Source organism: Gavia stellata, chromosome 13, assembly GCF_030936135.1.
Source record: "Gavia stellata isolate bGavSte3 chromosome 13, bGavSte3.hap2, whole genome shotgun sequence".
In the NCBI taxonomy this organism is placed as follows: Eukaryota; Metazoa; Chordata; class Aves; order Gaviiformes; family Gaviidae; genus Gavia; species Gavia stellata.
In genome coordinates this window covers 2756496-2782861 of record NC_082606.1, presented here as the reverse complement: position 1 = coordinate 2782861, position 26366 = coordinate 2756496, and the positions used below count along the sequence as shown (strand labels likewise).

Sequence of the window (26366 nt, the reverse complement as noted above, 5' to 3'; positions counted from 1 at the left end):
TTGCCACGTCAAACATCCCATTTAAAAAGAACCTGCAACCCCTTGAGCTGGAGGATAAGGGTGCACCGTGGTCAGAGAGAAGGATGACTGGCAATGCAAACTCTTTGGGTACTCTAACAAGTCATTATGGAACGGCTAAAATGAACATTTCTTCCCTTCCCTCAATTCTCCCTTTCCCTGGTTGCTGCTGCGTCTCCAAGAAGGTCATCTCCAGCCTGCCCTCTTGGGCACCCTTCCCTGGTTGTCCAAGTGCCCACATCCAGGTTGGTCCAGGGCTGCCACTATCTCACTGTCTCTCCGAGATAGACCCCATGGGAATGTGGCCACCCACGCTAAACACAGGCAACAGGACCTCCGGACTCCCCAAAAGCCCTAGCTTGCTTCTTGGGAAAGCCAAGGAATTCCTGCCATTAAGGAATTATTTTACCCTGTCTTTAATTGTTCTTGCTGTCTAATAACAGATGGGCCATGCCCAGAGATAGATAGGACAGAGCAGCTCCTGCTGTGCGGAAGGGAGATGGGTATTGATGTTCACACCACTTCCACGGGACAGCACAAATTTACAAATGAACATATGAAGCAGCTCACTCTTACCCCGAAATTCCTGTAAGTACTACTTGATTGTTCTCCTACATGCTAAGTTATTTTTCTTTTAATTAATTGCCTTGAAGGCCACTTATAGCCTATCACCAACATCTTCACATAACGGGGCACTTACAGCAAGTGGGAGACACACGTGAATAACCGCGATGCGTCCTTGTTCGCATTATTAATTCCCACAAATTTATTGTTCTACCAGCATCTTACAGCTTTCTAATTAAGTCTTTACTCAGATGGGTGCAAGGGAAACAAATGCTAATAAAGTCCAGAAGCAGGGATGACCACCAGCACATGCCATGCACTTTCCCTCTTTGTCCATCAAGCCATTGCACAGGGATTTGTTAAACCAGACAGGAAAAATGGACCAGCAATGTCACCTACTAGAGCTCCAGCAAGAGGTCTTGGTGCCTTTGGGGACAGTGGAGCAGCACCCAGCACTACCCGACTCTAAGAGCGTCCAGCAGTAAATTGCTGCCTGGCCCCTTCGTTGGCTAAATGCTCCCTCATCCTCCATGAGACACCTTCGCCTCCTCGGCTTCCTAATCCACCTACAGCAATCCCAGCTTTGGGAGCCTCAGCTTGGGACTGGATTTCTGGGAGCTGTTTCACCACCAAACCCTCCTCCTCCTCAGCCCTCCCATCGGGTTTTTTTTCCTGATAAATAAGGGGGGGAAATTGGTTTAGGATTAATAATTTATTAGAGAATGAATAGCTGTGTTAAATTATAATACTAAAATCCGCAGATGTGCTGGCTACAACAGGGGAAGCCAACAGTGTTATAAGCAGCTGATGAGTAGCCTCTCCTGGGCTGGGAAGGGGGTTTGGCAGGGGGGGAAGACAGCCCGGAGCACTGCAGCTCCCAGCACAAGTCTTTCCTGCTGAAGATGGGCCTCAAAAGAGGATCTGAGCACAGGCTGAAGGATTAGCACTAATAGGATCGGATCCAGCCAGGGCTCAGAGCCCCAAAATCAGGCTCTTCTCCCCACACAAAAGCCAGCCGCCATAGGTACGGGTCATCAAAAGGCAAAGAGGCTTCAGCTTTGGGCACGGGTTACCTGTCAGATCACTAATGAAGGTTTCTCTCCATCACAGCTAAAAGGGTAACTCAGGAAGGCATTTCCAATAATAACCAAATTGAACATACGGGTCAACAAACAACACGTGCAGCCCCACACTTGGAGCTCAGAGCAATCCCTTTGCACGCTGGCATCAGCCCAGCAGCTCCTCAAGCATTCCCTGGACACATAACTAAGAGAGCACCATAACTAAGGAAGACTCCCATGCCATAACTCAAAAAACCCAGCCAGATTTCCTCCCCATTTCCTGGCCTGGATGCTGAAGCCCTTACAGAGAAGTCCTGTGCCACCTCTTAGAACCTGTACCAGAGGAGGTCACAAGTCCACAGCTTGAATTAAGAAGAAATAACCACAAAGCTTGGCTTGTTCATTTAAGCTCCTCACAGGTCTGGGAAGGGAGATGGCACTGGCAGCACCCACCCAGCGTGGGACTGGGCTTTCACAGTTGGAAGAGTTTGCAGGAGAGATGTGACACCCAGAGAAGCACAGGTCTCCATCAAAGCCCTGTGGCATAGGACAATAGTGACAAGGGCAGCAGGTCCTGCTCAGCGGGAGATTTCTTCAGAAGGTGGGAAGAAAGTGGCTTTATAGATGAACGAGGAGCCTTAAGACAGATGGTTAGGAGAGGACCATAAGTGTGGGACTACCTGTAAAGGACAACCTCCAGCTCCCACCCAGAGGGCAGGGCTGGGTCTCCGTGCCCTTGGGAGGAGCACCAACAGCCTTTTGGAAGGGTAGCATCACAGCCTGGCCACACACTCAGCCCAGCCCCACAGTGCACATCACCCTGTCAAGGTAAAAATTAAGAAAAAAGGGGGTTTAATCTTCTGTAGCTCCTCCAGGAAGGAGCTTGTGCATAAAACATGAAGGCTGACAGCCTGATGTGGGAAGATTTCAGCCCAAAAAAAAGCTTACATGGCTGCCTCATTTTTCCATCTAATTATTTCAGCTCAGCTGCTTAATTCATTGAAAGCAGAAGCAGGAAACATTTGCCCTAAGCGCATCATCCCTGGGCTTTCAAGCTGAGCTTGCCTGGGGAGGGGGTTCCTGCTCCACACCCTGCCGAGTCCACGGAGAACGAGTGCCAAGCTGATTTCTCAGTGTTCGGCAAGGCTCATTTGCAGAGCTGGAGCTACACTCGGCCTTTGTTGGAGTATGTTGCAAGGAGAATCAGCATCGCTAGATTGCATCCTAGTGAACTACAGCCCCAAAACTTCAGGGCAGAAGTGCTGTTTCCAGCCTTCAGCTGCCAAATTTAGGTAATGCCTTTAACAGCAGCAGTTTTCAGAAGGCGCTAGCAAAAGCAAAGGGCCAAACATCCGAGAACTAGGGCTGCCAGCATCGCTCAGAGTCAGCTTTGCCCCTTTTTACTCTTTATCCAGGGCCAAGAACAGTTTTCTCAGCTCAGAAAAGGCTGTTGCAAACACCAAGTCTTTGACTTCTCCTGGCATATAGAAACAAGAACATGAGGTATAAGGTCATTCAGACCAGAAGGATGGATGGGAGTCAAGAGGCTTGGGGATTCCCCCTGCAAAGCACACAAGGGTCACCAGCACCAACCAAGGCACGCTCATGCTTCAAGAAATCTGACCCCATTGCTGTGCTTACCCAGGAGCACAGGGTCCTGCACTATATGAAATAAATCATTTGGTTCATCTGACGCAATGTAGTTGGTCTTTTACCAGGTAGCACCTCAAAGCACATGGACCTCTGGCCATGGGATAAGGAAATGCTGCAGCCTCCAGGTTGGCATGGAGGTGACCACTGCTCCCAGGGTGTCCCCTGGGGCTGCAAGTAGCACGCCATCCATGGTAAGCAAACCACTTTTGAGAAACATTTGTTACCCAAACTCCTGAGACACACAACCAGTCTTCAACTCACCACATTAGGAGTTGAGACACCAAGAGCTCATACCCAGCCTGAATCCCACCAGGCAGAAGACACCCCAAGCCCTCAGCAGCCTAAGCCAAGAGGTCAGGAAAAGCCTATGCTATGTAGGAAGGAGAGCCACAGAGCAAGGAGAGCAATTTCACATAGCTTTAAGGCCCATCTTGTGCATGTTGACTCAATTTAAATGTGATGAGGACTCCTGTGCCCTATAGCACAACTCCTCCAGTATAGCAGGGACAGAGTCCCCAAGGCTGCTGCAAGAAGAGGTGACGATAATCTAGGCCAGACCTACTGGCTAAGGGCTTCACCCCCCTTTGTATTTAAAGAAAGATCTGTTTAGAGTGAGTGGACCAGTAGCTTTCCCTATTTGTCCCCTTTCTCTTAACTACAAAGTCACCAGTTTTACCTCCCCACCCAGCCATTGCTCCCTGCTCTCCATATGTCTGAGGCCATACCAACTAGAAGCAACACCCATCTTCAGCCCTTGTCCATCTCCAACACCAAGTTTTTCCCTGTTCTCCCAGCAGCAGAAGCCATACTTAGCCCCAGCACCCACAAAAGAGCCAGAGTTAGAGCTGCTGTTGTGTTGTAGTATCTCCTCACCCAGGCTGCAACAACTCACACGCACAAGCTCAAGAGAGCTGCTGTTACCACATGCTCTAGTATCACCCCTGCTAAGGAGGAGCAAACAGGTCTTCCAGAGTCGGGAACCCATTTAGCATGTTAGCAGCATCAATTCTTCCCTGATTTGCCTGAAAATTGGAGCCATACCTTGTTTGCAGCCAGTATTTATAGGATGCCCCGCTGTCAGGCACCGCACGCCAAGCATACGACATACAAGGAACCTCAACAGCAGCACTGGACATTTGGAAAGTCCTCCTGCAGGGAGGCACTTTCCATCTCCAAGTGCTGTGGTTTGGGAGATGCTTTCAGGTGGCAACAGCTCTCCATGTCTTTGGTCCCACCGCTGGTTCATTGGTAGCTTCCCAAGAGCTTCTGGCCACCCCAGGAGATGGCTTACCTGAAGGGTGGTACCCCAGCACAGCCCCAACTCCCATCCCATCGGAGCAGACCCAAGGAAAGGCCAAATGCCATGCCTCCTCCCCACTGAGGACGCAAGGGTGAGGACAGAAGCATTTCTCTTTATTAGGGTCAGGAGTTACAACGACACTCCAGGAGGGCAGCTACATTTTCTGCACATAAGAAACAGTCCAAGGGCAGTTAAGCTCAGCACAGTGGCTGCCGTGAGCATAGCAACTTGGACCAGTGTAGGAAGCCCTTCAGCAGCACCTGGAAGAGACAAGAGCCACTTACTACGCATTTAATGGTTTTCCACCACCTGTCAGTGGATGAACTTGCAGGCAGCTTTGGGAAGAAGTCCCCCAGACTGTCTTCTGGTGATTATACTAGAAAGTCTCTGTCCCAGTGTGAAATCATGGGGAATTCATGACTAGATCAACCTGGAGACACCTTCAAATGAGACCTGAAGACACGGTCAAACAGAAAACACATACCATGTGGGGTCTTCCCCGCTGGTGCAAGACCTCCTGAGGAACTCCATAATCCCTGAGCTGGATCAAGGATTAATAATGGTCCAACTGAGACTTCAACCTCTGCTGCCCTTGAGGACCCACCTAAGAAGAGATGGACATGAATGAGTTCACAGGGGAGGTAATTCCTGCTTAGTCTTGATTTCAGGGTTTACAGAAGGGTGGACCCTGCAAGAGGAGGTTTCCAGTAGTTTTAAATATAGGGACACACCGACATAGTTACAATGCCCAAGGACACTGGAGAAGAGCTAGGTTTGTCCTTAAGATGAGATGCATTTGCTAATATCTTCCAGCATTTGGCCATCCCAGCCTGGAGGGTACCTTTCGGACACAAAGCCCTACCTTGCTTGGAGGAGATGTCTCTCTTCAAGCGCCTCCCTGGCCATCTGGCCGGGGGGTTAATTCTCCGGGAGTATCCTCCATACAGTGGACAGTTGCCGGTCTCACAGCAGCTGCAGATGTCTCCAGTACCCTCCACCGGAGCCCAACTGAAACAGAATTACCTGTAAGCCCTCTTCTCCAGGCTGGTCCCCTCCCTACACGCACCAGGTACTCACAGGCTGCTGGCTTTGTTGAAGGAACAGGCCTTGTTCAATGGATTTGGGGCTTGGTCAGCTGGGGCAACCTTCAGGTGGCAGGTGATGTAGATCTGGAAGGGAAATTAAACCAACATCCCAGGTTAAATTTGTTCATGCAGAACAGCACAGCTTCTGAACATGCTGGGGGAGGTGGGCTCCACATCTCACCAAGTTTCTGTCATCTCCTGCAAACTTGAACGCATCAACCATGAACTGCAGCGTTTCCTGCCTCGGCCTTGGGGAGATGAAGGCTGAAGTGGTGTCATCTGATCTCCCATCCACCAAACACCTGGGCAAGAGTCAGAAGTCAGAGACACCCCAGGCAGCTACAGCAGTACCACCCAGAGAGCACCGCACCCCTTACCCATTGAGGTCAATCAAGGCATATCGGGGAGAGGAGCTCCTGTCTGGACTCAGAGTAGCAACACAGTCATCCACAAAGAGCCTTAGAGGTACATGGTCCCCAGAAACAACATCAGCCTGGAGGTGCAGGCTTTCCCCCAGTTGGAAGCCATTGGAGAGTCTTTCAGTGCTCCAGTCATCTGCAAGGCACGTTCAAGGCTACAGGTCACTTTGGACAAATGCACGTTGCCCTCCTTTGCACATGGGACCTCTCAACTGAGGAGCAACCCCCCCCCCCCCCCCCCAAGTACTCTTGCAAGATTTATTTTAGCCCAGATTACAGCTCTGTTTGGGCTCTCAGCATGTGGCCAAGAGCTGGCAGGAGCAGGAACCTGAGGGAAACCAGGCTGCCAGGTCTGCACCCACCATTCATGAGACGTAGGGAGAACATCAGCCTCTCCTCCGCTGACAGGGTGGAGTGGAAGGGAGCCCACGTGGGCCGGACAGCATTGCTGCTCACGTTGCTCTTCCTAAATGGAAGAGATGTGCATTAACAAAGATGCCACCACCGGTCCATAGGAGCAGAGGCACAATCACATTTGCTCACCTAGGGTAGTGACACTCAATAGGAACCTCAGCCGCGTTGGTCCTTACGATGACCAGGTTGCCAGAAGGAGTAGGTTTGTAGGACAAACTTGTTTTGTAGATCAAGGAGTCTGGGGTCATCTGCAAGGGACATTTGGGAGAGCTGATAAGTCAGTAAAACCAGTCAACCAGAAGCTCAGCACCATCAGATAGCACAGTCAGTGCTGAGTAGGACACAGAGGTCCATCAGCTGTGAGGCACAGGCTGTCCTCTGCATTCCCCATCCAGCACATATAGGATGCCATGAAGCTTGTTTTGGCATCCCAGAACAAGGGTGCTGGCTCTGCAGAAGGGCAGTCTTGATGACTTTGGCACTCCAGCAACCACCCACATCAGGTGGGCAGGGGCTGGAGGACAGTAGGTCTTCAAACCTCATCCCCCAGGTGAACTGGGGCACACCAGCTCCAGGCAGCCCTGTCCTCTCCTGCTGAGGAGGTCAGCAAGCCCCTTTCCCAGCAACAGTCACTGCAGTGTCAAGTTATGCCCAGTTCCCCCGTATACTCAGGCATCCAGTTTCATCCGAGTCATAAAACTACTAGAAGCCTTGCTTGCTGTTGAGTGTGCACTTCATCTAGGGCTCAAGGATGGTACCCACACACCAAAAGCTAGCTCTGCTATGGTCACACCACCCCTTGCTGGGGAGCTGCCGCAACCAGATGAGCCCCTCCTCACCCCAAGCCCTGGCATCACCTTTACCAGGTCATTTCCAGGACCAAGATCTTCGCCAAGATGAATCAGGCAGCATGACAGCACATTGCTCTTTAGCAGTTAAGCTGTCCACAATAATTCCCATTTACCCACCCAGTGCTGGTCAAAGCCCAGAGAAGGTCCATTACCTACACAGCGTTAGCAGGCATGGAGCAGCCCCTCACCCTGGCGTCCCACCTCACCTGCAAGGTGCTGCCACACTCATGCAGCCCAGCCACAAAGGTCACGGTGTTCTCGGCCACACTCTGGGCCACAGGCGGGCAGGCGGCCGAGCCCAAGGTCAGCTCTGCAGCCCTGACCAGGCGTCCCGTGCCAAAGAGGTCCCTGTGCACCGTGACCACCACCTGCGCCTCCTGGCACCGCACGGCCACGGGGTGCAGCGGGGCAGCAGCCTGCAGCTGGGAGACATCCACCCATGCCCAAGGGGAGGGCTGGGAGAAGGAAGGCACATGGGGCCAGCTCCAAGAGGAGTCCCCCCGGACCCTCAAGACCCCTGAGTCCCTTTGAGGGAAACCCCAGGGGCTGTAAGATGCTGCTTCAGCCAGCACCCAGCAGAACAGAGCTGCACCCAGGCTGCCTCCTGACCCCATCCTGACCCCAACAAAACCAGCTCATGGAGAAGATGCTGCTCAGGAGCCTTTTATACCAGCACTCCCAGCAGCCCCAGCCCAGATGGGACACACCTGGGGCTGCAGGCATGGCTCCCACCCAGCTAGGAGCAGCCCAGGGCAATGGGATCCAGCTGGGACCATCCCTCCCTCTCGGGGCATGGAGGGTGATTTCCCTGGACCCGCACCTGGGAATTGCCCTGGAGCAGTTTGTCCCATGTCCCTCTGTCTTGCCTGTTTGGGGTGCCATCAGCCATTGCCACTTCGGTGGCCAACTGGCCACAAGCCCCCTGCTCTTGCACCTTGTACCCCCGTGTCCTCACTATATGAGAAGGAGCAATTTTGGCCACCGACACAGCAAGGGCTCAGTCAGGGTCCCCCAAGCATTTCTCCCCTGGTCTCCCCCACATCATCAACATCAGCAGTTCTCCAAAACCCAGGTCCTGGAGCACCGCTCGAGGTGGCACATTCAGAAACGGAGAGGACTTTAACTGCAAAATCCACCTGGGTTCCGGCCCGTGTGCGTTGGCAATCTGTCCGTGCTCGATTTCATGGGTATCTGCGCTGGGTAATTGTATATGGAGTAATGAAGGCATCATAACCGGCTTATTTGCATAGAAAGCAGAGGTACAAAAGCAGATCTTCCCATAATAGCAGCTGATAAGTGAATGGCAGGCATAATCAAGAGATTAATTGGCCCTCGTGTGTTAATTATGCTAATTGGCACAGCTGCTCGTGTGTACAGTACGATGACTAATGGCTCTACATCGCCGAGCTGGATGAAGAGGTTGGGGGTCACCCAAAGCCTCTTGCCGCGGTGGCAGAGCCTGGTTAGCGGGGTCGCCTCGACACGGGGGCAATGCCCTGCACACACCCGCTCTTCAACGGTGCGGCTGAACAAGCCGGGAGGGTTCGTTAGCCTGAGTGGTTGTATTCCTGGTGTGTTTCTGATGGTGCTTTACGTGGGTGCCCAAGGAAATGGGGTTTACTGGCTGAAGCATCTTCCTCCTGCGCCGCTAGGATCTGCGGGATGGGTTTGGGGTGGGGTGACCTGCGCTGTTTGCTTGCAGGGGAGACCGCAGCGATGAGCTGGATGAGCAAAGCTCTCACCAAGAGCAGGAGGGTGCACCCAAACCCCCTGCCCTTGCTGGCCCGTGACCCCGCTGTGGTGTCCCCGAAGCATGAATAATGCCACACATTTGCACACCATCCTTTTGTGGCATGATCTCCATATCCCAGCCTTGCCCCTGATATTTTTATGAGTGATGAATAAATGATACAACAAGAAAAACCTCTCCGGCAGCATAAGCCCTCTTTATTAATTTAGCAAGCAGGACGCCATCTCCGAACCCAACTCATCCCCCGTGCTAGGTCGGTGTCTTCTACCCTGCAGACATGCGAGCCAGGTTTTCCGAGGGGGGCTCCTGCAGCCAAAGGCTTGCAGGAGGAGGGGAGGTGATGCTCATGCTTCTCACAGCCCCATCGCCCAGCCTGGCAGCAGGACACAGCACTGAAGGTCCAGCGGTTGATTCACCCAACCTCCTGCAAACCATCTCCATGAGGAACCAGGTCTATGTGGATGGGTGCCTGCACCCCACGCATCTTTGCTCCTGCTCCAACGGGAGAGATGTAGCTCACCTAGAAACCCAAGGAGCCATGTACAGCCCGAGCCCCATGTCTTACGCTAACACAGCCCAAAGTTTCTCCGCTCAAAGGTGGGTTTCTCACACCTTGCAATAGCTCCAGCCAAAGGCTGGCAAGTCAAAGCACTGGGAGCGGGGTGGCGGGAAATAAATCCAGGCATCTGGGATGAAACGGGGATGGAAGATTCACTGGCCGTAAAAGCCTGAACCTGTTGGGTGGGGAACAGCTTTTATTCTCGTTTGGGTGCCAAAGAGATCAATAGGCAGCCAAAACCGCCCCCCATCCACCACCTCCCGGTCTCGCACCGCAGCGAGTGCCGCATCCATCACTGTAATGTGTATTTAATAGCTCTGAAGGAATAGCCCTTTCCATCTGCAAAGTCCTCTGACTATAGATTTTCTCCGGGAATGAAGGACATTGGGGGCCACCTCCTTTTTGCCGCAGTGGTCTGTCCTTCCCTGGGCTCACGGGAGCTCGGGGTCTTTACTGAGCCCCGGCTAGAAGGGGAAGGCCAACGGTTGTGTACGCCCCATCCATGCTCCTTGGAAAGCCTTTGGTTGAGCAGGACGAGTCCACAGCAGAAGTCTTTGATCCATGCTGTAGGAAGCAATATCACATCCTTCTTTTGGGATGGGTCTCCTTGTGAATTTTTCATTTTTATACCCAACTTCACCACCTGAGATGAGAAAAAGTATTTCTCTGTCGGGTGTGGAAAAGAACTGCACTGTCAGCACTTTTTCTCTAGATGGTTCATCCGAAGGCATCTCTTTATTTACCCGTGTGCTTTTTCACTGGAGTGTTAAATACTGGATTAATAGGGGAATTGAGTACTTCTCTGGCACTGTTTAAGCAACGTCTCCTTACCTGAGACACCACATGCTTCTCTAAGGCTCATTAAGCAACACCGACTTCTCTTCGCCGGTCCCCGAGAAAATGACACTATCACCGAGCCTGCAGCGCGCTGGCTCAGATCCCGCTTGCAAAAGCATTGCCGGGGGGGGAGTTTGTCTCACCCACCGTGAGTAATGATCGTAAAATGACATTGAAATGCCACCCGATCGGAAAACGACATTGAAACGTCACCCCAATTCCCTCGTCCCCACGCCACGCTTCGGCTGCGCATCCCCGAAGAGAAACGAACCCCGCTTGGCTAACGCAGGAAAAGAGGGGAATTGGAGTTTGAAAATGATATTGCTCATTAATTTTCCTGGCTGGAGACAACTTCTTAATGCCAGGTAGTTTTTTTTTAAGCAACATCACCGTTTCGTTTCAAATCTCTCTTAAACGACTTCTGAGTCACCACGATAAATACTCCCCGCGCTTTCTTTCTGCTTCAGATCCCTTGTAACTGCTGATGGATGAATTGCTCGAGTTACCCGGGATAAATCACGCAGGATAGCCAAATCTGTAATTAAAATGTCTCTCAACCCCTCCGTTAACTCTGACTTAGCAGGACCAGATGTATTGCGGCTGCAGGGAATAACCCACTTGGGATTCGGCTCCAAAAAAGGGGTCCTGGGAGGGAAAAACTGGCTCTGAAAGTGCCGACACCACGCGGTTGCCTTGGGAATACCATGTCGCTCTTCACCCCCCACCAAAAGGATTTGGGTACCAGGATCGATGGCACAAGTGGAGAGTTTTTCAAGGCCTTTTTTTTTTGCCAAAAAGGAGCTTTTAGGCACGCCAGCGCTTTGCATTGCCTCCGACATACCCGTGGAAAGCAAATTCCCCGAGCAGAGCTGGCACGGAGCTGGGTGGTTTCTCCATCCTAGTTGTTGCACTGGGAGGAAACAAAAGGGAATTAAAATGAAAAACTGGTCGTACGCAACAAATTCTGGATTTTTAGACCAATTTAAATCTTTTTTGGATGTTGCTTCCCAGCAAAAGCTCCAAGCAGAGGTAGAAATTGATTTTTAACATTGCCTCTCCCTAAGACGAGCTTCCCCCCAGGCTCACAGCGCTGGCCTCGGGGCTTTGCTCCTCGCCTTCATCAGCTGAGCAGCAGGAAGATCCAGCCCCGGGGCTGTTTCTGGGCTCTGCTTTCCCTGGGAAAGTCAGATATTATGTTTGCAGGGGCCTTAAAATCAGAAAGCAGCTCAGCCAGGTTGCTCTGAGCTTTCCAGCTGTATTTGGGTCTAGCCTGGCAATTTTGAGGCTGGGAACTGGGTATTTGGGGACAGCGTAGGAGCCGGAGCCTGCTCATCACCCCACAGAAACAAGCTCACGCGCTTCTTGCAAACCCTTCATCTCCAGAAAACAACGCTGACCCACGCCGCAGGGAAGGCGCACCCATGGGTGCTGGGCAGCTCTTGGGTCCGACCCACCTCGCAGGGTGTCCAGAGCATCCCTGCTGCCTGCAGGGACACGGCCCCATCCGTGAACCGGGGCTGGACAAGGGGACAACAGGGACAGACAGCAACGCTACTCCCTGGAGCACCACGGGGTCGTCATCCCATCCCATCCCATCCCATCCCATCCCATCCCATCCCATCCCATCCCATCCCATCCCCCATCATCCAGCCCATGAGGTCCTCGGGGAGAGGCAGCATCAAGGCTCAGCATCTCTATCCTCCCCTCCCTCCAGAATTAGGTCAAGAGAAGAAGCAGGAGCCCTTTATTTATTATTGATGGGGAGAATCAAGCCGCCATCGATCGGCGCTGGGGAGAGACTCGCCCCGGCGCTTTCTGAAATAACCTGCCAAATGAGATATTGTTGTTTTTTACCCATCGGGGGTGTTTGGATGAACTTGCAGCCTCGCCTGCTCCCGGGAGGGATGAGAGCAAACACGAGTCAGCTCCAGCAGCCGAGTTTCTGCCAGAACCCAGTGCCGGCTCCTTCCCTGTTAAATCCCACTTTCCCAGCTGCCAGGTTTGCCGTTATCAGAAGGCGGGCGGAGGAGGATATTGGGGCATTTGGGGGATGGAAAAACCGTGCAGCATCACGTACGCGGTGGTGTGGCCAGCCAGCCTCGTCCCTGCCTGGGTCTCATCCGCGGCACCCATAAAACCATGCGTTGAATTAAGGAGAGCTTGAAGAAGAGGATGGATGGTTTCCTCCCCCAAAACGACCCATCACCTGGACAGCCCCAAAAGCAGGATGGCACCACCCTCAAGATCTCCTTTCCCTGCACAGCCCAGGCTGCATTTTGCCAAAAAACCCTCAAACTTGCCCAGAAAACCACCCCAGAAAGCTCCCAGCTGGAGGAGACATCCCTGAGGATGCTGGCACCATCTCAGGACCTTTAAAGATGTCCTGGACCCTGGGGACAACTCATCCCACCGCCCGACAAGGAGCTGGGGGTGGTTAATGGCTTCATTCCCCCAGCCCAGCGTCTGGGTGCTAAATAATATTAATGGTACCTCCTGGCACTTCGTTAAAAATTGCGCCGGCGCTTAATTCAGGCTGTAGATCCAAACCCCTAAATGAAATCACCATCCATCCCCTCCCTAATCCGAGTTGGATACCAGCACGCTTTCCCTTGTCTCGCTTTTAGAAATATTTTTCTATTGAAATGCAGAGCCTGGCTTCACGCCCAGGGAAGGAGGGCTAAAAATAATCCTCCGCAGGTGATTTAGGAAGGTCCCTTCCCCACCGGCCCCCATCAGACCCCAGTTGCATCCCATCACTGGGATTTCAGAGCGATCTCAGATGGATGATGACATTCCCTTTGGGATTTTGCTCTTCGTTCTGCTGCTCGAGATATTAAAATAAAGAGGAGGGATGAGGGCAGGCATCTCTCCATCGCTGGAGTGGTTTTCTCCCCACGCCGGGTGATGGATGAGGGTGGCGAGGTGCTGCGGTGGCACCAGGGGACCGAGGGACAGCCCGGCCTGGGCTGAAAAGGGGACATAAAGGTTTCGCTCTGGGAATTTCGATATTTAAACTAATTACGGCCAAAGCTGCATCGTGGAGACCATGCCAAGCCCGGAAAGCACCGTCCAAAACAACCCCCGAATTTATTTGTCAAGGCACAAAAATCCCCTTCAGATTCTAGATTTTAAATAACGACAAAAACCAGCAAAGAGCCATCGAGGGGCACAGTGAGGACTTCTCCACCCACCGGAGCGGGACCAGGGACACGCCACCCTGTTCACCCCGGCAGTCTGGGTGCCCCCACGCACCCTGCAGGTACCCAGCAGCGGAGGGAGGACCCCCGGGACATGCACAGGGGCAAAGAGCCCCGATCCCATGGGAAACACAAAGGCTCGACCCCATGCACTGGCCAGGTTCGTCCCCACCAGCGCTTTAGTCCCCAAAGCATCGGCTTTGTCACCATGGGGAGGACAGGGGGGCTTCTCCTGGCCGGCAGGTCCCCCCCAAGCCCCCACCTTTCACCCCCCCCTCGAAAAATCCCCCAGGTTAATTCGAGGCAGGGGATAACCGCTCCGGTGGGATTTTGCATTTAAGGCAAAAATAAAAGTCCAGTGGGAAACACAGTGGTACAATGTGAAAAAAAATAATCGTCCCCATACATCCCTGGAGCGGTGAATCCATGGGGTCCGAGAGCACCAACTCTGTCCTCCCGTGCCTGGGGGTCCCGTAGGTCCCATCCATCTTCCCAGAGCCTCCGGGGCTCCACTGGTCGCTCCCAGGGACCTCGCTGAGCCCATCACCCCTCTCGAGGCCTCTGGGCTTGGAAAGGGCACCGGAATTCACCCCGGAAGGCACCTGGAAGGCGGCTGGCTCGGCTGCGGCCACGCGGGAGTAGGCACAGAGGGTGCTGGGGGGGAACGGTCAACCCCGGTTGCTCTCAGCCCCACGTGGGGACAGACAGACGGACAAGGAGCCTCCTCCCCGCACACACCGTCCCCGGGAAGGATGCGCCGGTCTTCGGGGCTTGCCGGGGATAAAGAGACGCAGCCTCTCTCCAGCCCCAGGGTGCCCCGAAGACGTGGCCGGGGTGGGAGGAGGGTGACGAGGCACGGGACGAGGGGTGGCAGCAGGTCCGTGCCCTCCCCAGGGGACCCAGAGCTCGTCCCCATCGGGGACATCTCGGCTGGTCCAGGGCACAGGGCGCTGCTTGGGGGTGTCCCAGCTCCCGTCAATCAATTTCTTCCTCATTATCTGGGGAGGAAAAAAAGAAAGAATAAAGAAAAATTGCCAAAGACATTAAAAATAAGAATGAGCCACAGGTCCAAATGAGTTCATTTGGTCGCCGGCAGCTCCCAGCTCTCCCTGCCCTGAAAACCAGGATCACCCAGCAATTCCCCCAGTTCCCAGAGCTGATGCCAGCCCCAGGCAAATAAGACCAGAGGCACATGTAGGTGCATTTTTATCCCTCCATCCATTCTCCCAGCTAAAAAAAAAACCCGCAGTCGGCAAACCCTGGGAGATGTTATTATTCAAGCTTTGCTTCTGCTGAAAAAGTGGTCGAGGAGCAAGCGGGGGATGTCTCGCATATGGGGTTAAGCAAACAGGCTGCATCAAGGATGAAAAGCTAAGGGGCTGGGAAGCCGAGCACGGTCTGTGGTGGCTTGTGAGGGGGAGATAAGGGCAGGGAGGAGGAAAAAAAAGAGGAAAAGCAGAGGCAGTTGATGCTTCGCTGAAGGGGTGAAGGGAGAAAAGGCTTTTATAAACGAATCGGGGTGGGGGGAAAAATGGCATTAGAGAAAAAACAGGGCTGTTAATAAAAAGAGGAAGGGAGGGTTAAATTAGCAGTGATTCGCCGGCAGAAAGGCCAAGCCTCTGTCTTTAATAAGAAAGGAAATAAATTAAAGGATTGAGATCTTGGGAGGAGGATGAGTTGGGGAAGAGCGGGGCTGACCAGGCACAGCAAGTGCTGGAGCCCATCACCGGGCTGGGATGGGTGACGGGCTGTTGGCAGCACCGAGCCCCAAGGTTGGGAGAAGATACTGAAAGGCAGAAACATTAATTCTCATTAATTTCCACCAGAAATTCAGCACCAGGCTGGGGAATTCTGCATGGGGAGGGATAAAGCTCATGCCTCCCACTCCGCAAGGCGAGGATGGACCCCAGCAATTCCCCTCCTCTTAGCAAACCCATGGCAACACTCAAAAAAGACCCAAATTCCTTGCAACGACCCCGCAGTTGGTGGCAGGAGGCTTTTCTCAGCCTCAAGCTGCCCGAGAAAAGGAAGGATAAGAAGAAACACCACGTTAAAGCCGCCGGCCGCATCGCTCCATCGCTGCTGGGAGATACGAGCGGCAGTCAGAGCAAGCGCAGCCCAAATCAGAGTGGAAATGGGTGCTGGAAAATAACTGACCTGGGAAAATTTGGTTGAAAACTGAAAAAAGAAAAGGAAAAAAATGGAGAAACCCCCAATCAAAAAACAATAATGGATAACGGAGATGCAATAGATGCTTTACGCTTAGATCTGAGCATCATCTCCAGCGTGCTTAGCAAGAAACCTTCATCACGAGCCAGCCCGCGGTCCTGGGCAAACACACTCACCGTCTTTGCTCTCTGCGCTCTTCAGCGGCTGCAGGGCTGCGAAAAGCAAAACAGCACGTGGTCAGAGTCCGCCGTGCAGGACGGGGCAGGGGGGGCTTGCAAGGGAATGCCTCCCCAGAGGAAAAAGCTAAGAGCCCCATTTTGAGGAACCCACCCCAATAATTGCACGCGCTCAACGATTTTCACCGCAACCCAACCCCCAGTCCCTAAATCTCCCCGGCAGCAGCGGAGCCGGCATCCCAAGCGGACTCGCTCCTGTGCCAGCAGATAAAGGCAATCACCGGGCATGTAATTAACCCATTTGATGACAGCAGAGCACCGTGAGTGCTTTTTTATTAAGAGATAGGGTGGCTTATCAGGGAGCTGCCAGCCTGAGGGGGTGCGTCAAAAAGCAGGCGAGCACGGGGAGAGGGCTGAGCACCGACGGAGGGTGCAAAGCACGCCGGGGTGTTTTCTTGCGTAGGGGACAGTGGCACGAGCACGCGCTATAAGGCACTCACGTATATAATAAGCAAGCATCGTGCACCCACCTGTCTTGGGTTCTTCCCCCTCCTCGTCGTGCTCCTCCGTCCCTGCAAAAGAGCAAGTCGGAGCATGTGAAGCATCTGCCAGGCTCCACCCCAGCACCCACCCTGAATCCCACCTCCCCGGGCAGCCAGGTTTGGTGCCTGCCCCTTGGATCGCCACCATTCCCGGCTGCTCGGAGCCACCCACGATCGCTGCGCATCCCCGGGCTCTGCTCGGGACCAGGCGCTGCTGAGCCGCTGGCGGTGCTCGGGGAGGAGGTGACTGGTACCCACCTGCACCCAGCACCCCCTCCAGCACCCCGCAGAGGGTATTTCCCCCATCTCAAGGCTGTACCGGGGTGGCACGTCCTCTACAAGCAAAGCAGAAAAAGCCACAGCTCCGGGCGACGCAGCGCAGCCGCTCGCCTCCCTATTTATAGCACAGCCGCCATCTGGAGCGGCGCTCGGCAAGGGGCTTAGCGGGGAGACCACGGATCCCCCGACACCTCCGGGACACCCCATCAGCACCGAGGGATGAGCAACCCCTTCTCCCTCCCGTAGCACCCACCGGGCTGCCAGGCTGTCACCCCATCTGGGAGCCCAGGAGCTTTGCACCCAATGTATAGCACCTGCTGCGATGCTATTCCTGGCCAGAAAGACCAGCAAAAATTGCCGCTCCTACCGCCGCGGCTCACGGGCAGGGTCCCTGCCCGGTTTCTGGCTGACCAAGAGGCACAGCAAAAGGTTATTGCTAAGGGCGTATGGCCGTCGGTGCAAAACAGGGCGGGCTGGGAGCCGTGTCCTGATGGTAAAAGCCTGAGGTCAGCTGGCCCGGGGCCACGGCTGAGCGTCACAGCACTGCAAATCCCTTGGCCGAGGAGAAAATATTCTATTACAGAGGGGAAAAAAAGAAATACCTTTTTTTTTTTTATATATATATATATATATATATATATCTCCTGCAGACGATTCCCTGGGATCTGCCAGGGAAAACCCCACCTCGGTCCCCACCGCTGGGGACAGCCGACAGCCAGGCATCGTGGTGGCACTGGCACCGATGCCCTCCCCGGCAGAGAGAGGAAGAGCGCAGCGGGAGCCCCCGGGGAGGGAAGCTGCGGGTCGCGGCCCCGCAGCACGACGCTGGCAGGGAAAGGCTTTGGCAGAGCGAACACCTCGGGAGTCAGCGAGAGAAAACAAATGGGGAACGCCAGCAAAGCTGCTTCTGCAGCCATTTTCGGAGCACGGCAGCTGTTTTAAAGCAACAAAGCCTCCCTTTTTGTGCAAACACCTCTCCATAATAAAAAAAAACAGCAAACAAACAGGAGAAGGATGCAGAAAACAAGAGCATGAAATGTCTCTCATGCCTGTTTCCACGTGTCAAAGCACTTGGCATTTCCACGGTGGCAACTGCGAGAGGCACCTTCTCGGAGAAGATGCTCCACGCACGCCTGGTTGTGGGTACCAGCCATGCAAAGGATGCTCGGAGAAGGAAGGTGAAAGGCGGAGACACTCTGGGTGGCAGGAAAATCAGGTTTATATTTGAAAGAGCCGCCTGGAGCAATGCACGCAGCCAGTATGGGCTCTCCGGCACGGATCTGATGGTGCCTGCCAACCCCAGCAGCTCAGAGCATCCCTTCGTCCTTTAAAAGATGTCACCACCAAGGCAAAACCGTGCTGGTTCAAATTTGCTGTGGCTCCCCCCATCCATCGCCCTCCAACCCTCCATCACCCCCTGCAAACCCCATCCCTTTTAGCGGGGGTACCCGCCACATTACCTGCATTTTCCTCCTCTTCCTCACAGCTCTGGCGGATTTTCTTCTGGCACACGTATGCCAGGACGGCGAGCAGCGCCACGACGCAGATGGCGAGTCCCACCGTCACCCAGAGAGCCACGGCGGGGAAGGCGAGGTGTTGGCCTTGCAGGGGGAGGAAAGAGAAGTACCACCACGGTAAGCATCACTGCCCGACCCGGGTGGGGACACGTGGCCGTCATCCAGGACCCCACGGTGGCAGGGGCACGTCCCCATAGAGGAAGTCGGTGGCACAAGGGGTGGTTTTGGAAGTAAAACCATCGGTGCCTCTAATTATGGCCTCGCCCAGCAGGTCTGGATCCGGCCGGGGAAGCAGCAGGTTGAGTCACTCCCTAAAATACTTCATTAACCTTTAAATAATTGCACTAATAAATTAAAATGGCAGGCTGACCCTTCACTTGCTAAGAAGCTCAAAAGAAGCATCAAATGATGCTGCACCCACTCCTTTTCCCCCCTCATCTCACGCCGTGGGGCTGGGAAGGATGGGGACACCTTCCCCAGGGTCTGGGATGGCCTGGCAGGGACCACCAGGGCTTGGGGGGTATCTCCTGGAGCGCTGGAAATCCGATTTTTCCCAGTAATATCGCTCCTTCTTCAAATAAAGTCTTGCCCCAAACCCTGCCCCTCCACAGACATCACCCCAAGGCTGACCATTTGCTCGCGCGCTCGGGAGCCCATGCAAAAGCCACCCCTCTGCCCCCAACCAGCAGCATCCACGCAAGTTTTCCTGCAAGAGTTTGGTGCATCCAGCCAAAAAGTTTATGCTCCACCAGGGACCCACCTTCCCAACCCAGCAAGTGACGTACCAAGGGTAATTAAATGCTAATTAATGCTACCGGGGAACGCACAAGGTTCTGAAGAGCTCCGGGAGGGCAGCAGGAGGAGCTCGGAGCAAAGCGGCGAGGCTGAACGTGCTTGATGAACTCTCCCAGCCTTTATTTCTGAAGTAGGATTGCCGCAGCTGGGATGGAGAACCCCAAATCGAGAGCAACCCATGGCCGCGTGCTAAGGAGAAGACAACTACCATGCCATGGTAGGGACCCCAGTGCCACCACGGTCACCTTCAGACAGAGCCCATCCCTTCCTTCCCCCACTTTTGGCCCTCGCTGGCTCACCCGTGATGGTGACGGAGGCTTGGGTCTCCTGCTGCAGCACTGGGTTTCGCACCAGGCAGGAGTAGGTGCTGCCGGGCTCCACCAGCACTTGGAGGACGCTGCGCACATCAAAGAGACCTTCCTCGTTGGCCACCTGGGACGTGGTGATGTTTTCCGTGATGTTTCTGCCCCGGCTGTCCTGCCAGAGGACGCTGGCCTCGGGGTAGCCACGGGAAGCGTGGCAAGTCACAGCCGCCAGATCCCTTGGCTTCAAATCCTTGTTGGGTTCCAGGTTCATATTGGGCTTGGAGTACGGAGCTGCAAGGGAGAGGACAGTCAGCATGAGGCGACGGAGAAGACCAAAGGATCAGGATCTGGAGCAACCCAATGAGGTTGGGCAAGCCCCAGGACAGACTCCTCCAGCTGATAAGACCAACAAGCTGAAGCCTCCCCAGCTTTGGTTCATTTATGGCCATGTTTCCAGGTGGCCTCTCAACTGAGAGCCTCTCCATCACGGCAGAGAAGGGACCACATCCTCCAGCACCAATATTTTGGGGAGACGCAGCTGGTTAGTCTCTAAGAGACCTGGCTTCATGGGGAGACCACAGCAAGGGTGGAGAGAGAAAAAGGCTCCACAGAGGAGCAAAGCACGATGGAGAACCCTTCTCTTTGGGGGAGACACATAGGGACACCCCAACTCTCCATCTCTCACCTGCCACTTGCAACGTCACAGCCGCACTGCTGTAGTCCTGGACCCGGACGAAGCAGGTAAAGCTGCCCTCATCCGAGATCTCCACGCGTCGGAGGAGCAGCGAGACATTGCCCTGGGCCAGCTGGTCATAAAAGAGGGCCGTACGGTTGACGTAGCCCCCGCCCTGGTCCGCCAGCTGGTCCCGGCCACCGGAGAAGCTGTGGACCAAACGTTTGGTGTCCGTCAGCTGCCAGATGAGGCTCAGGTCGTTGAGGCTGAAGTTGGCCTCGGGGGAGAAGGAGCAGCGCAGGGTGGTGTCTCGGCCGAAAAGAGCGACCACGGGCTCATCCGGGACCTGGATCTCCATGGCACCTGCGGGAGGGTGGCAAGGGCAAAAGCACGTGGTGGTGAGACCCTGCAGAAGCACCTCCTTAATTCTCCACCTGGATAACATCTAAGCAAATCGAGGGATGCCCACGGGAGGGACCTGTGGGTAGGTGGCATCTCAGGACCCTCCCCAGCACCGACCCCCAGCCAAGCCAACCCAGCCAGCAGGGAGACAGCCCCACACCCAGCGCCAAACCTGCGGCACCACTGCCCTCAGCTGCGGCCACGGGCACCCGAACCTGCACCCCCCCGGGACACCCAGCCCAGGAGAGGAGGTGGGTGGGTGACACGGCAGAGACACGAGCCAGCTCCGGGCAGTGCCATGGCCGGGCTGGCAGGCGCTAGATGGCACCAGTGCTCCAGCGCGATGCCAACGGGCGCGCCACGGCAAGACGCCAACCGCATCCCAGAGCCGTGGCAAGATGCCAACCACATCGCCGAGCTACGGCACGATGCCAACCCTGCTATTGCGTCAGGGAGCGATGCCAACCACACCAGGGCTGCCGGACCCTCCGTGCTTGGAGCTGGTCCTGGGGTACCCGTTGGCAGAGAGCAGTGACGTGCCCCAAAGCAGACCCAGGGCACCGTCAGCGCTTCATTCACCAATTCCTCCCAACCCCAAAACGTCAAGGAAAAGGGGAAAAATCTTGCCCCGGACCAAGGGAGGTAGATGTGCTTTATATTCCGACCTCAATATCGTTGCAAAGCCGTTACCCACAGCAAATCCCTCCCTGGGGATGAGGGCAGCAGCGAGACCGTAAATTTTAAGCAAGAGCCCGAGCGGGAAGGATGAGGAGCTGCAGGAAGGAGCCGGGCTGGAGAAGACCTGCCAGGGGCCGCAGACGGGCAGACAGGCAGGAGAAGAGCGCTCGGGCAGCCTGCCTGGCTCTTGGCAGGCTCGAGAGCGTCACGTCTCCCTCCGGCTAATAATAAATGCCAGTGGGTTTTAGGAACATTACCCAGCCTGGCCGGAACTGCTGCTGGCTGCTGAGCATCCCGAAAGGATTCAGTCCCGACGTCTCTCCCAGGTTGAGGTGCTGCAACCTGGGGATCCAGGAGCTGCAGCGCATGGGGACAGACCCAGGTAAGTCAGAAACCTTCAGGATTTAGTCCTCCCGTGGCTTTGCCATTCAGCTGTAGCACGCGGGAGGTGGCGTCCCCCGCTACGAGGGTGGCCCACGTGCACCAGAAGCCATCACACCCACGGGGCGATGCTCTGGGCAGCTGGAGGAACCACGAAACCGGGAGAAACACCTTGTGGGCGCTGCCATCAGGAGCCACAAGTCAAAGGCACCTTTCTCGGGATGAAGGTGACATTCAGGACATCTCCTTTGGGGTGGTGACACACAGACCACGCCAATCCCAAAACCTCTCCAGCCCCGCTCACCTGCCAGGCTGAGCACCAGCGCTCCCAGGGCAAGCGGCGGGCAGAGCATCCTTGGCGCCAGCAAAGACGGGGTAAGAAAGCAGAAGCGAGCACGGCCTCAGGCGTCCTTCTCACGGGGAGTCTTCTCTCTCACGACAAGCACCCTGAGCTGGGGAAAAATAGAAGAAAACACTGAGATGGTGCCGGGGACCAGGGGCAGAGAGCAAGAATGGGCAGCAGACCCGCATCAGGCAGGGGATCCCATGCCAGCCGTCCTCTCCGGCTGCCACGAGGCAACCGGAGCACCCACTCCGTCGTAAAACGCAGGAAGGGGGTTTGCCTCCCGTTCGGCACCGGCCAAGGGACTGGTGCATCCCCTGCAGCGGGGAGCCAACAGACCCGGAGGCAGGTCTTGTGCCGGAGGGCGCTGGCCGGTGCCCGGAAGAAGCCACGTGAGCCTCTTCCCCTCCTCACTGCTTCTCCTCCCCTTGTGTTTCTCTCTTTCCCAGCCTTTCCCTGCAGCGTTTGGCTCTTACATCCTCGTCCTCCAAGAGGAGGCAACTCGCTCCCGGTGTCCAAAATGGCTAAAAACCAAACATAAGAGGTTTGCAGATTCCTGGCTCTGCCGGCGGCTCGAGGGCTGCGAGGTTCATCCCTGCTCGCGGCAGGAAAGGCTGCGGCACGAGGTTGCCCCGAAAAATGGGGAATAAAACCAGAGCATCTCGGAGCTGGATGTGGGGAGAGGTGAGGGCAAGCTGCCCGGCACCGCTGACTACCGTGGCTTGGTTCCCGAGCATCCCTCCCCGGCCGCGCCGAGGGCTCGCCGGGCTCCGCGTGACCCGCGTTCCCTCGTAGCATAAATGAGCCCCAGATATCGCAGCCAGCGTCGCCGCTCTCGTGGCCCATCCCTGTCCCAGCACATCCCAGAGCCCCGCTGCTCCGCCCGGAGCCTTTAGTGCCGACGGTTTTCGGTCCAATAGCTGTATTCGCAATAAATGGGTGTCGCAGCACTGATTTCCTGGAGTGCAGTGGGAACAACTTCGGCCGTCGACGCCTTGCTCCTTAAATCCCCTTTAATCGGGGAAATGGCAGCCCTGAAGTTTTAAGCTTTGCTCAGCTCAGCTCCGACAGGGGAAACTGAGGCACAGGAGGGTGGATAAATGGAGGCACTGGGGCGGGAGAGAAACAGAGGCATGGAGGGGAGGGAAACTGAGGCACGGGGGGGTGGATAAACAGAGGCACTGGGGGGGGAGAGAAACAGAGGCACAGAGGGGAGGGAAACTGAGGCACGGCTCTGCCCCAAGCACGCTGGGGGAGCATTTCCTCTCCTTCCCTCCCGAGCACGAGGCTCCTTTGGGGAACCCAAATTATCCAGCTTATTTTCTTAAACCACCTCCCCAACTCTTGCCTTTTCCCAAGCGGACGAGCCCGGAGCCAGCCCCGTGCCAAACCCCAGGCAGCCGGGAAGGGAGGGAGCCGCGGTGGGAGCGGGTGACAGGGCATCGCTCAGCCGCCCGGGCAAGGGAAACCCTGACTCATCTCCCTCACGCTCACCCTTGGAGCTCTTTCCTTGTCCTGGTGATGCTAAAATAAATTATATTTTATAGGTTTTGTGGCCTACAAGTCCCGAGGGACCGTCTCAGAGGTGCAGTCGGGAGTCTTTCAGGGGGTGTCTCGCCTTTTCGTGACTCAGTTTCCCCGTCGCTGCCGTGTGAGCCCGGCCAAAGGACAGGCACTGCCCCAGACCTGAGCTTCCGTCGCAAGTCGGGATATAACGAACCCCACGAACACGTCCCTCGGAAGAGGGACGCCCTCGTGCACGGCAAGCCAGGAGGGCTGAACCCAAGGAATGATTAAATCCTCCGTTGCGGCGCAACCACATGACACCCGTTTCCCATTTAATATTTATGATCACGCAACCAAAACGCCGCTTTTTGGTAATACCCAGATTTTCGACTGCCAAATTATCACCCCGAGATGGGTGGAGGTGTAAAGAAAACATCTGCTGGTCCAGAGAGAAGAGGTCCTCACCCAGCGGGCCGGGTTGGTCCCCACTTTGCTCCTCTCCTGCCCGGAATTTTTGGCAGACGAGAGCCGGGCTCTGCTCTAGACTATTTTTAGTCCCCGCTTAACCTTTCGGGGCGCAGCAGAAGCTCCCCGCTTGCCAAGCGGGACCCCACGGGGATGGCAGGCGTGACGAAGAGGGGGTGCAAGCCCCAAATCCCCGCCTGGATTTGGGGGTGCGATATTGGGTGGGGGAAAGGAAGGGATGGGTTATCCTTCTGCTCATCCCACGGGAAAGGGGAACAAGCACTTCCTCGCCCTGCCCGGTTTTATTGTCTCACGCGTGGGGTGGGTTTTAGCTCTAGACGTTAAATACGGCATCGTAAAGCGGGTGGATTTCTAAGCACGCGGGGATGCTGCTTGCCCGGCAGCCGCACCGGCCACGGTGGGGACACCGCCTGCCCCCCCCGAGCCCCCCCCGAGCCCCCCAGCAGCAAGAGGAGGGGACCCCCGGCACCCCCCTCCCCACGCCCACCCGGGCTCCCCGAGACACCCCCCCCCAGCACCGGCTCTGCCCCGGCGGGGCACGGCTGGCGGAGGGGCGGGGGAGCCTCACTCATTTCCCCCTCCCGGAACAACGTCCCGGTTTCCCAGCCCCGTCCCGCGGGAGCGTGAACGGGAGCGGCGGCTCCTCCCGCCGGGCGCTGCCCCGCGGCCCCGCTCCCCGGCTGGGACCCCCCCCCCCCCCCCGCCGAGAGCCCCGGGCCCCCCCGCGCCCCGCCACGTCCCCGGCGCCGCCCCACGCCGGGCGCGGGCACTTACCGGGAAGGCGGCGCGGGACGGGCGGGAGCGCGCGCGCTCCGCCGCGGGCGGGCCGGTCGCGGGGCGGCGGCCCCGGCGCTGATTGGCTGCGGCCGCTTCCTGCCGGGGTCCCGCCGGCGCGGGAGGGGGGGGGAGGAGGAGGGACCGCGCCGGGGCCCTGCGGGGGCGGGGCATTGGGGGCACCGGGCTGGGGGGGCGGGGGGGCACCGGGCCGGGGCATTGGGGTGCACAGAGCCAAGGGATTGGGGTGCATGGAGCTGGGGGATTGGGGTGCACCGAGCCAAGGGATTGGGGTGCATGGAGCTGGGGGATTGGGGTGCACCGAGCCCTGGCATTGGGGTGCACAGAGCCAAGGGATTGGGGTGCACGGGGTGAGGGGATCAGGGTGCATAGGGCTGGGGGGATTGGGGTGCACCGAGCCCTGGCATTGGGGTGCACCGAGCCAAGGGATTGGGGTGCACAGGGCTGGGGGATTGGGGTGCACCGAGCCCTGGCATTGGGGTGCACCGAGCCAAGGGATTGGGGTGCACAGGGCTGGGGGATTGGGGTGCATGGAGCTGGGGGATTGGGGTGCACCGAGCCAAGGGATTGGGGTGCATGGAGCTGGGGGATTGGGGTGCACCAAGCCAAGGGATTGGGGTGCACCGAGCCAAGGGATTGGGGTGCACAGGGCTGGGGGATTGGGGTGCATGGAGCTGGGGGATTGGGGTGCACCGAGCCCTGGCATTGGGGTGCACCGAGCCAAGGGATTGGGGTGCATGGGGTGAGGGGATCAGGGTGTATAGGGCTGGGGTGATTGGGGTGCATGGCGCTGGGGTTGGTGGGGTGCACAGGGCTGGGGGATCGGGGTGCATAGGGCTGGGGGATTGGGGTACACCGAGCCAAGGGATTGGGGTGCACAGGGCTGGGGGATCAGGGTGCATAGGGCTGGGGTATTGGGGTGCATGGGGCTGGGGGATTGGGGTACACCGAGCCAAGGCATTGGGGTGCATGGGACGAGGGGATCGGGGTGCATAGGGCTGGGGGGATTGGGGTACACCAAGCCAAGGGATTGGGGTGCACGGGGCTGGGGGATCAGGGTGCATAGGGCTGGGGGATTGGGGTACACTGAGCCAAGGGATTGGGGTGCATAGGGCTGGGGGATCAGGGTGCATGGAGCTGTGGTATTGGGGTGCACAGGGCTGGGGATTGGGGTGCACCAAGCCAAGGGATGGGGGTGCACATAGCTGGGGGATTGGGGTTCATAGGGCTGGGGGGATTTGGGTGCACGTGGCTGGGGGGGGCTGGGGTGCACATAGCTGGGGGATTGGGGTGCACGGGGCTGGGGGGGTTGGGGAGCACCAAGCCAGGGATATTGGGGAGCATAGAGCTGGTGTTGTGAGGTGCACCAAGCCGGAGGATTGAGGTGCATGGGACCAAAGGATTGGGGTGCACATAGCTGGGGGGTTGGGGAGCACAGGGCTGGGGGACTGGGGTGCACGCAGGCAGAGGGATTGGCGTGCACGGAACCAGAGGACTAGGGTGCACAGAGCCATGGGGAATCAGGGTGCACAGAGTTGGGGGGCTAGGGAGCACTGAGCCAGAGGATTGGGGTACACACTGAGCCTGGGGAGTGGCACTCACGGAGCCAGG

General features: G+C 56.3%; 2 protein-coding genes across 2 annotated transcripts; both read right to left on the bottom strand.

Moving 5' to 3' along the window:
* Window positions 1–4725: 4725 nt before the first annotated feature.
* Window positions 4726–7979, bottom strand: LOC104256630 (zona pellucida sperm-binding protein 3). Its single transcript, XM_059824096.1, has 9 exons — window positions 7572–7979; window positions 6644–6762; window positions 6463–6566; window positions 6059–6236; window positions 5863–5983; window positions 5674–5765; window positions 5459–5604; window positions 5081–5200; window positions 4726–4856 (listed from the first exon to the last, which is right to left on the bottom strand). Exons 1-9 carry the CDS (start codon window positions 7977–7979, stop codon window positions 4726–4728), a joined length of 1419 nt encoding a protein of 472 aa, XP_059680079.1.
* Window positions 7980–14036: 6057 nt separating this feature from the next.
* On the bottom strand, window positions 14037–22053 carry CD276 (CD276 molecule). The gene is made up of 7 exons (XM_059823586.1): window positions 21930–22053; window positions 20177–20527; window positions 19486–19782; window positions 18335–18475; window positions 16584–16625; window positions 16054–16089; window positions 14037–14706 (listed from the first exon to the last, which is right to left on the bottom strand). The coding sequence occupies exons 1-7, from the start codon at window positions 21976–21978 to the stop codon at window positions 14684–14686; spliced, it is 939 nt and encodes a 312-aa protein (XP_059679569.1). The 5' UTR covers window positions 21979–22053; the 3' UTR covers window positions 14037–14683.
* Window positions 22054–26366: the final 4313 nt, after the last annotated feature.

Excerpts from the sequence above, each read along its gene's own strand:
- LOC104256630 (XM_059824096.1), bottom strand. The coding sequence starts at position 7,979 with ATGGGGTCAGGAGGCAGCCTGGGTGCAGCTCTGTTCTGCTGGGTGCTG. Across the intron at positions 5,984-6,058 it reads GCCTTGATTGACCTCAATGG|GTGTTTGGTGGATGGGAGAT; the intron begins GTAAGGGGTGCG and ends ACTCTTGCCCAG. Across the intron at positions 5,201-5,458 it reads AGACATCTCCTCCAAGCAAG|GTGGGTCCTCAAGGGCAGCA; the intron begins GTAGGGCTTTGT and ends ATCTCTTCTTAG.
- CD276 (XM_059823586.1), bottom strand. The coding sequence starts at position 21,978 with ATGCTCTGCCCGCCGCTTGCCCTGGGAGCGCTGGTGCTCAGCCTGGCA. Across the intron at positions 19,783-20,176 it reads TGTGACGTTGCAAGTGGCAG|CTCCGTACTCCAAGCCCAAT; the intron begins GTGAGAGATGGA and ends TCTCCCTTGCAG. Across the intron at positions 14,707-16,053 it reads GAGCGCAGAGAGCAAAGACG|ATAATGAGGAAGAAATTGAT; the intron begins GTGAGTGTGTTT and ends TTTCCTCCCCAG.